An 11,105-nucleotide genomic window follows, 5' to 3' on the forward strand; every position below is an offset into this window, starting at 1 on the left:
GATCTATATATACTAAGGGTCGAATCATATCCATTGTGCATACAAGTTAACCACATTAGACTCTTTAAGTGGCATGAAATTCGGTCATTTGCAGGTCTCTGATATTATGTGAGCTATAATCCAAAATCTACCCAATTATATATAAAAATCCCTTCTAGTTCGGAATCTAAATACGACGTTATATGTTTGTCAAAAAGCCGCTTTATTTTTAATCTTACAGAAATGTCCCAAAAAACCTCGGTACTCCACAATGCAAAAGAAAGAAAACGTTGATGAAATCAAACCTGTATAAGATCTTTCTGTGAGTATTGGCCTTGAATGGTTGGATCGACCATTTCACTAACTTTCTCTCTGTTGGTTAGCCTTGGAAGAGCCTGCAAATATATGCCACATTTGACTATTGGTCAAATTGAGACTTTTCTATACATGTTTTCAAGGAAGCCTATATATCAAATTTGTAATATTAATATTGAAGATAAGTTATGGTTTACTTACCCAAGAAATAAGGACATCTTGTCCTGGCGGACGCCTGGAATCTATCGGTGTACGACCCGTTAAGAGTTGTAATAGCACTATTCCATAACTGTAAACATCTGATTTTGTGGTAAGCTTTCCGGTAGAAGCGTACCTATGTCAATCCAATAAAATCAAATTTGTTAATGACTTTTAAGATCGTTTGAAATAATCAGAATAATTAGCACATTACCGATCGAAAAAAAACCACACCATAGTCCATATTTGTAGGTGACATATGGTACGTATGTGGTTATATTGGTTACAAAAAAGAATTGTGAACTATTTATTTCAAAAATATGTCAACAGTGTGAAGCGTTACTTACTCCGGGGCAAGATATCCTGTGGTCCCAAGCACCCTAGTTGAAATCTGACCGTTTAGTTTATCAGAACCAGTCTTTGCCAATCCGAAATCTGAAACTTTAGCTCGGTTATCTTGATCCAATAAAATGTTGGTACATTTGAAATTCCGGTGTATCACACTAGTGACTGTATTTTCGTGGAGAAACTCGAGGGCTCGGGCGCAATCAAGGGCGATCCTAAGCCGGGTTCCCCAATCCAATGGTTGAGATTGATCCTTTAAATTCTTGCAACTATGATCGTGGAGATGATGCTCGAGTGTACCATTGGGCATATATTCAAATATCAGGATCCTATGGTTTTGATCAGCACAGTATCCAATTAAATCCACCAAATATGGGCATTGTAATCGACTAAGAAGATCAACCTGCACAATAAGATATATATATATATATATATATATATATTTACATGAAATTATTATACTCCACCAAAATACAAACTTGCATATTGAACATGTAATTGTATTTATTATATCTGATAAGGCTTTGAAACTACTTATTATCATGCTTTTAAACGAGTCAGTTTTGAAGACGCAATGATGATCTATTCAATAATGTCACGAGAGAATTATTATAGTTTATTGGTAGTATTTCATGAGAGAATCACTAAGCTATACTTTATTGATAGCACCGTATACCCAACAGAAGACAACCATTTCAACAAAAACAAAAAACCCATAATATGTAGTTCAGTGGTTTGTGATAGTTCAATTGCTGTACTACCATCTGAATTTAAAATCCACATAATGGATGTTCTTAATAAAACAAAAGTCAATTAACGTAACATTTTTCATATATTCTTTAACTGTTAGAAAAACATATATTACAAAACACTTAACAATACCCACGATGTTGTTTATTAAAAAACCATCATAAAGTTATATTTATTAGTAGAACCTTAGAGGTATCCGTGATACGGCGCCTCGTGGCTCACTTAACCGAAGTAAAGAGACATTTATCTATATGACGGGATTCAAAATATATATAAAGATATTATATATTGTAAAAAAAATTTAACATACATAAGATAATGTATATTCCATTTGTTGATGACATGAAAACAATAAATAAGCACAAAAAGTAGATAAGAAACAAAGAAAGACAATAAATGAAGAGGGAACTACTAACCTCAAGCCTAAAGGAGCGCTCTTCATGCTTTTGGTTACTACCATTATCAATCATATGAAGCTTTTTAATGGCCGCAACACTTCCATCACTCAAAACTCCTTTGTACACATCTCCATATCCGCCGCTTCCAATTTTTTTCCCTTCGCTAAAATTGTTAGTTGCAATCTCTAATTCTTTGTATGCATAAACTTCTACTCCTTCTGCTCGGCTTTTCCTGCAACTCTTTGTATGTGGGGGTAATTGTCTGAACGATGTCGGGTTTCTTGAGTATAGACAATCGCTCTTGATGCCATCTAACCAAAAAAATGTAGATTTCGAAATAAAAGATTAGGCATTAGGGACCGAAAAATTATATAATTAATAACCAAGAGCGTGTGGTCTAGTGGTTTGTTGGAGCCTATAGAGAATTCAAGTTTTATCATCGATAAATATTGATGTAATTTCTTCTTGGCCATTGTAGATACTTTAAATGGTACAAATACCGTTTTCTATAGGTTTTGGAGATTACTTTGAGTTTCGGTCCTGAATTTGTTCTATTTATATAAAAGAAAATAAATAATGTTTTACCAGGGCTAGAAGTGTAGCTGTAGCTAGTGGAAGGTCCACCGTTGTTGATGATGCTGCAGCTTTCTTTGCAAGCTAAGTGATGTGCTTTGTCTCTTACGGATTTAAGTCGATAGAGTAAGAGGATTATGAGGAGAATAGAGAAGATTATAAAAAGGGAGATGATGAAGATGACAATGATGATAATAGCATTCAATGAAATTAGACCATGCTGGTGCTGCTCCTGGCTTGTGGGAGATTTTGGATTCAATGATGATGATGGATGATGGTAGTGGTTGCTACGACTTTCGTTTTTCATTTTTGCAAGAGCTCTGTCCAGTTTATGAGAAAGGAGGGGAGAGGAGAATATTCTCCTCTTTATGTATTAATATAGGTTAGGATACGAATTCATGTGTAGTACTTCTTTATGTATATATATATATATATATATATATATATATATACGCCAGATATGTATGGACTGATACGTAGTAGAATTCTGATTAACCGGATTGTATAAATGATAGCATATATCAAAAGATAGCATACGTAGTAGAATTCTGATTAACCTGATTGGATAAATGATAGCATATATCAAAAGATTTGCATTTTTATAGATTCATTAACTGTTAAAAATTCATAAAAAATGGAAACATGAAATTATAATAGCTAAGTACATTACGTGTCTTTTAAGCAATATGCAAAATTATAATAGCTAAGTACATTATACTAATTCTCGCAATTAATATATATAATTAAAAAACTCTATATCTAGGTATTCTATATATCACGGAAGTCCGTACGTACTTAGCCCTTTATTTACGTATCCTAACTTTTTAATCTTCTGACTTTGTTGTCTATTTCTAAAGATGATATGATAAGTCCGTATGTACTATGTTTTAATTTCTCATATTCGATTTTTTTTTTTTCATATTCCATTTCTTATTTAGTGTTACTTCCATTCTTTTTTTTTTTTCTGTCATAATCCATTAGTGCAATATGACGCAACTTTGAATTGGCAAGTATATGAGGTAATAACTTTAACAAAAAAAAGTGTAAGACAACAAAAACAAGCCAAATTTGACTCTAGCAGCCCCTCATTGACGGTCGTTCGAAAACATGCTGCTTTATTCCGGCAGTCCTTAATTCTTGGTTGGCGATTAGCGGTTATCCGGTTCTATGATCATGATGTACTTAGGATTCGTTCAAATCATAAATCCGGTGTCTTTCTTTTCGACCATGTTGGATTTCATCGAAGTTTACTAAAAGAATGTTATTCGATTGTGTATTTTAATTTTGGAATTTTATACAGGATTTAGAAGTACTTGTACAATATACTGATTTCAAAATCAACCATATGATTTTTCATAAATATTTGTAAATTTGTAGGTTTATCCTCGAATTAAAGTCTACGTTTAACTTTGGAATTTTTTTTCAAATTTATTAAAATCCAATGTAAAATAAAATCTAAACGTAAATCTTTAGTATTTAAACATGTGATTTGAACTCGTATTCAAAAATCATAGAACAAATAACACATAATTATCAGGATTTTAGAATCTATGATCATATAACACATGATTTTGTTTAAATTTTTAATCATTAAGATCCATAAACAAATAACTCCCACAAATTTTTTTTCTTGCTCTGTTTTGAAGACTTTGGATTCGAGTTCAACTGTGAAATCTCTAAATTCCAAAATTGAGCGTGTTTGCGACTTTAATGTTAAAAATGCATCACTTTGTTTTATTGCCATGTAAAACGGCTATATATGAAAAATCAAACATAATTGGCATACAAAACATTAAACAAACACATTTTTTGGGTTGAAAAACAAAGCATTTATCCCAGAAAAATACAAAAAAAAAAATTTGACGGTAAAATGGGTCCTAAACAACTACTATCAATAAATCATGAGTTTTTTGTGGTGATATGTAATATGACTCACTCGACAAAGTTTTACGAGACTTATGCATAACAAAGGGCACTCTAATAAAGTTCGGAAACTCAAGTTTAAACTACATCTCAAAACGTGAAAGAGGGCGTTGTCGATTAGGATAATTATCGGGAAAAAGGCCGATTAGTATCTCAACACCATCATCTGGTACCAATAAATACCCAAACAATTTTGATAGGTTAATCAGTACTTGAACTTATTAAAATCGATAAATACATACCTCAACAATATTTTTGTGGCCAATAAGTACATTGACTTTCTGTCTGTTAGTCAAACCTGTTAACTTGCAAATGGAATCCAACTTGGATACCACCGTGGATGCTCTATTCGAATGAAACCAATACGACGCCGTTTAAGGTTAAAAATCTGGAAAAAGACAAAAACGACGTCATTTTAAATTTATTATCCATTAAAAAAAAATACACCATCTATATCTTCTTTCGTAGGAGAAAAACATCGATAGTTAGGATTTGGGTGGTGTTCAAAATCAAATCGGAATGACTTCATCGTCGAATGCTAACGCTTCTTCGGAGATTCATGGTAGGTTTAGGTTTGAAATTTTGGTTTTGATTTTGATTCAAACACTTTCGGAAAATCAAATCGAAAATTTCAATTTTGATTTTTTTAATGTATAGTAAATTTAAAACGACGTCGTTTTTGCCTTTTTTTCCTGATTTTTAACTTTAAATGACGTCGTATTGGTTTCATTCGAACTCAGCATCCACCGTGGCATCTGAGTCAGATTCCGTTTGCAAATTAACGGATTGACTAACAGAGAGAAAGTCAATGTACTAATTGGCCAAAAAATATTATTGAGGTATGTATTTACCGATTTTAATAAGTTCAGGTACTGATTAACCTATCAAAATTGTTTGGGTATTTATTGGTACCAGATGATAGTGTTGAGGTACTAATCGACATTTTTTCCGATAATTATCCATGACGAAAATGTCACAATGTGTGAGTGTAGATCTATTTCTAAAGATATATCGGTATTTGATTTATTATTTAACTTTATTCGACTATATATTTACCAAAAATGTACTTAGTCTTAGAATATCTTCTTTAAGAATTAACCAATTTGAACATGGTTAACTCAAGATAATTTTAATTGGTATTATATGCTTTAACAAAAAAATATTACAAGGGAACAAAAACACACATAAAAAAGCAGACAAATACTAAGAATTTTTAAGAATAATAAACCTCCCATCCGAAAAAGTGAAAACTATAGAGATGGAAAAAAATCAAAATGTGTTTTTTTTGAACAAAAAAAAAATCAAAAAGTTAGCCAACCCAAACTAAATAGATCAATGGTAATCGATCTGAAGCTGAAATGCTAAATTATTAGCAAACTGGTATATTTATATTATAGTGTAGCAGAATCATTTGTAGTGCGTAATGAAAATGACTTTTCTGAAGAGAATACAAAAGAAAAGACGAATTACAAAAGCATTGACACGAGCAGTTTGCTTTCCTCACGAGAGATAGATAGATAAGCCTAAGTTATGGCCATACACATAATGTGAAGGAAATTCCCTTTTGGCGTTTTTCTTCGGTAAAAAGGTTTTTTTCTCTTTGGTTCCGCAAGAGTAGTTGAAAATCAGGGTATATTATTATTTTTGAGAGAATTGGTGCAATAACATATAATAATGCATGATATATTATTCTAATTGATAGAATTTTGTAATAATAAAAAGTGCCAAGAAGAATATTAAAAAAATATATATGTTAAGGATGGTAAACTACGTATTTGTTTTTCGAAGTACAAGAAAAGTAGGCGATATGATACTAAGTGATTTGACATGAAATTGTGTTTTATATTCTCTGATCTTGTTATATTTCAAAACCACAAAATGGCCAGTTATAAATTATGAGTCAACCAGTAATATTAACCAAAATCACTCTAATATTTATTCATAGAATTGTATACCAAATTCATCATCAAAATATATAGTTCGACATTTAGTATGCGATAAAAAGCCTAAATTCATGAAATGCGATAATAAATAGTAAATATTTACAGAATTTTGAAATCTAACAAGAAAGAAGTAGAAGAGATGATAATACTTTAACATTTCGAATTATTGAGGCTCAAGGTCACATGGTCCATATAAGTTCACATGTCCTCCTAAGCACTAGTCAACGTCTTATGTGTTAAAACTCACATGTCTTCACCTAAAATCATTTTCTCATATTAAAAGATTCTTTGGAGGTTCTAAATTAAAATAAGATTTGATGTTTTTAAAAAATAACGACTTAATACGTATACTCATTTAATTAATTGAAACATTATATGAATACACTTGTTACAAATTATGTTGACACTTAATTCATATACTCAATTAACTTAGAAAATTTTGCACCTAGATCGACAGTAAATACTATAGCTTTAGTAGAAAATGCAAACCAGAAAAACACAAAATATAAGGATGCCTCTCACCATATAGACCACTATTGCAAATGCTATGGATCTAGAAGAATTCTAAATCAGAGTAACGGAAAGAATGACTACCATACTAATCTAGAAGAAAACTGTCTGTACGAATTACCTGATCTCGAATTGAACAAAATCTAAATGGTATTAAACAAAATGAAGATTAACAAAATTAACCAACCTAACCAAAATTCAAATAATATATATATATATATATATAGTAAAAATAGAATATTATCTTTTTTTTTTGTTTGAAAAGCAATTAGTTATTTATAATTCGGTTATAATAGTTTTGTCTGGAACCTGAACGAATGCGATCAAAAGTATTAAAAATCCAACCAAAATCAAAGTAATATATAATTTATTCTCTAATGTGATTTAAATTCTCACCAATACCAACAAAACAGATACTCCTCGGGTCGACACCGTTCATCTCCGAAAAGAACATCTCAACACATGCAAAGAGATCAGACCCATAACAGTGACCACTACGTACCTCGATCTCGGATACTACCAAACCAAATCAGGAGAGAAAAAAGTTTAAACTCAAAGTACATTACCTCAGACGTATTGGAACATACGAGATCAAACCAGTCTCCGCTGGTGGGAAATTTGGACCAGGATGCTGTGACACCACCTCCTCGAGGACCAATAGTGGCACAAGTAATGGAAGAACTGCAAGAAGTAACAATTCAGTACGTTAATTGTGGAGACCCTATCGAAAGTGCAGCTAGACTCAAAAGGGTGCTGGAAGGGGAAGAACATGGAATGATGGCTGAAACTGCAGAGGTAATTCTTACCATAAGGAATGCTATCCATCCCACTTCAAGAAGTAGCTTCTATAGGGGAGAATCCTCAAGGATCTGAGACAAAAATCTTCCACCAAACCCAACGGATGGAAGCTCCCTTCCCCTGCTTCACCAGAAACCTCCAAAGAGAAAAAGAGGTCAACCTCCAACCAAAAAACCATCAGCCCAAGCGCAAAGGAAAAAAAAACTGACCACTAGAAAGAAAAGACAACACCAGACAAGGATATCCCCCTATCAAGAGTTGTGATCAGTAGATCATCCCCACATGTGGCGAACCAAACGACCTGATGCAATCTTTCAGAAACTACCCAAAGTCAGACCCCTCCGCCTGAAGATCATCTGAACCCTGCACCGGCGACCACGTTAACACAAGAAGTCAACCCACTGAAAAGCTCAACTGCTCTCACCAAGGACAAAGCAGATTTTTGGGATCCGTTAAGTCCTCTTCCTTAGTGATTTTGAGCTGGAACTGTTGTGGTTTGGTGAATCCCACAACAGTTCATCGCCTGCAGGAACTAGAAAAGAAAGTAGATCCTGATGTAATATTCCTCATGGAGACAAAAATTGAAGAAGACTTTATAAAAAGAAAAGCTGACCTCTCTTCATACGTGTCTCAATTCTTTGTCCCACCTTATAGCCCCGGAGGAGGTGGACTTGCTCTATTCTGTAAGCAGAATGTATCTCTGACTATCTTGTTGCCTGCAACAGCTACATTGACACCAATATCACCCACAAGAAAAATATTTTTGCAGCAACTTTTGTTTACGGTGAACCAAACCAAGCCAACCGAAAGGAGATATGGGAAACCTTAACTGGCATTGCGGCAGGAAGAGACAGCCCCTGATTCCTTACTGGTGACTTTAATGATATACTCAACAATGATGAAAAGTCAGGAGGAACACCCAGAGCTGAAGGCACCTTCGGAGATTTCAGGGCCTTCTTATCCCAAAACGACCTTTATGATCTAAGCCATGTGGGGAACCAATTCTCGTGGAGAGGAATTAGAGGCACTCATTTGGTCCACTGCCGATTAGATCGAGCCATGGCAAACAGTACCTGGGCTGAAATTTACCATACATGCAGGTGTCACTATCTACAGTTCGAAGGATCTGATCACATACCTCTGGTCTTACTGTTTGAACCGAACCTGCAAAAGAAGGGGAACCTCTTCAGATACGATAGAAAAATGAACAACAATGAAGAGATCTCCAAAGTGGTTGCTGATGCCCGGAATGACACCATGGAATAGAAGATTGCAAAATGCTGGAACGCTATCTCAACCTAGAATAAGAAATATCACCAAAACAGTAGGAAACTCATCGAAGAGGAGAAACAAAAACTGGAAAAAGCTATGAGCTCAGACACTCACGATTAGAACCTCCTTAAACAGATAAATCAGAACCTCAAAAAAGCCTACGCAGAGGAAGAAAATTACTGAAAACAAAGGAGCCGAGTAATGTGGCTGACCCTAGGAGATAAAAACTCCGGATACTTCCACGCCATTACAAGAGGAAGAAGAGTAATCAACAAGTTATCCATCATAGAGAATAAATAAGGCATACCCATTTTTGAAGAGGACAAAATTGCTGAAGTTATTATGACTATTACCAAGACCTCTTCATATCAAAATCCTCTCGATGTACTAAGATTGTTGCAGAGGCACTTCGACCCTGCATCTCAGCAGAGGATAATGAAAAACTCATTGCAGAACCTTCCTCAAAAGAAATTAGAGAAGCTCTCTTCTCAATTCACCCGGATAAGGCCTCAGGCCCAGATGGTTTCTCTGTGGGTTTCTTCCTATCCAACTGGTGCTTAATGAAGGAGAAAATATCTGAAGAAATCAAGGAGATATTAGCAACAGGAATCTTACAACACCTTTGTACGGCTCATTCCAAAGGTCACAAGCCCCAAGACAGTATCCGAATACAGACCCATCGCCCTATGTAACGTATACTATAAAATAATCTCCAAGTTGCTTATCCGCCGGCTACGACCTCTCCTCCCAAAAAGCCATATCTGAGACCCAATCTGCCTTTGTACATGAAAGAGCCATTGCAGACAATGTGTTAGTCACACAAGAGACACTCCACTTTTTAAAAGCATCAAAGGCCACCAAATACTGCTCTATGGCTATCAAAACTGATATTAGCAAAGCCTATGATATATTGGAATGGGATTTCATCACAGCGGTCCTAAAAAGAATGGGTTTTCATGCTAAGTGGGTAAGTTGGATCCTACAGTGCATATCCACAGTCTCTTACTCTTACCTAATCAACGGAGCAGCTCAAGGTCACGTCTTACCTCAACGCGGCATTAGACAAGGAGACCCGCTTTCTCTATATATCTTCATTCTCTGTAGTGAAGTGCTCTCCGGTCTCTGCAAAAAAGCACAAATCAGTGGTTTAATGCCAGGAATAAAGGTGGCAAGAGAGTGCCCAAATCTAAGTCACCTACTTTTCGCTGATGACACCATGTTCTTCTGCAAGACTTCTCGTCAGTGCTGCGAAACCTTGGTCTCAATCCTTACCAAGTACGAGAAAGCTTCTGGACAAACAATCAACAAGCAAAAATCATCCATCATGTTCTCTAGAAAAACGCATCAAGAGATAAGAATCAGATTGAAACAATCCTTGGGCATTGAAAGAGAGGGAGGTGATAGTAGGAATTTTTCAATCCTTGATCAATTCCTCAACTACTCATGTCATTGTAGCACTTGAGGTATCAATCCAAATGGAGAGATTCTAGACACTAGAACTATGAGGAGCTATCTTAATTCAACTCTAATAAGCAGATGAGTTGGTAACAAGGTGATCTAAAAACATAAAGCAAACAAGAACAAGCAGTAATTAAGAACTAAACAAGCACGACAACAAAGCAAGGACTCAAACTCAAATAAAGATAAAGCTAAACCTCTAGATGTGATCATTGATCAGGGTGATTTCAATGCTTAATTCATGATGCTAAGCAAACAATGCAACACTTAAAATTCTTTAGTCTAGACTTCCAACATAGATTAATTCATTCCCATGACAGAAATCCTTTTGCAAATTACTTAATCAAGACAAATTCCCATTAGTGAATAAGCAATCAACAAGCATAAGGTTCCAAGTCTAATATGACCAAACAGCCACTTTGTGCATCACAATAAGAGCTAAGAAAGACTGAATCTTATACAGAAAGATAAAGCAAGCATCACATGATCTCAAATTCCAATCAACTTAGAACTCAAAGCAAGACCATTTCTTTCCCAAGACAATGATCACTATATCAATCAGCATTAAAACCTAACTCTCATTAGTGGTAATGATGATCAATATCCATTAATAAACAGTTCTAATATGTCATTTATGCTTCAA

General features: G+C 34.6%; 1 protein-coding gene across 1 annotated transcript in view; it reads right to left on the minus strand.

The window, feature by feature from the left end:
• The window catches only part of LOC18009859 (probable serine/threonine-protein kinase PBL7), a 3,824-nt gene extending 926 nt beyond the window's left edge, over positions 1–2,898 (minus strand). Inside the window, exons 1-5 of the mRNA XM_006392422.2 lie at positions 2,571–2,898; positions 2,004–2,296; positions 840–1,240; positions 496–628; positions 285–374 (exon numbers count right to left, since the gene is read on the minus strand). Of these exons, the coding sequence (XP_006392484.2) occupies positions 285–374; positions 496–628; positions 840–1,240; positions 2,004–2,296; positions 2,571–2,865 (1,212 nt within the window). The 5' untranslated portion in view covers positions 2,866–2,898. The remainder of the gene's footprint in view (positions 1–284; positions 375–495; positions 629–839; positions 1,241–2,003; positions 2,297–2,570) is intronic.
• Positions 2,899–11,105: the final 8,207 nt, after the last annotated feature.

Source organism: Eutrema salsugineum, unplaced genomic scaffold, assembly GCF_000478725.1.
Source record: "Eutrema salsugineum unplaced genomic scaffold, Eutsalg1_0 scaffold_8, whole genome shotgun sequence".
Taxonomy (NCBI): Eukaryota; Viridiplantae; Streptophyta; class Magnoliopsida; order Brassicales; family Brassicaceae; genus Eutrema; species Eutrema salsugineum.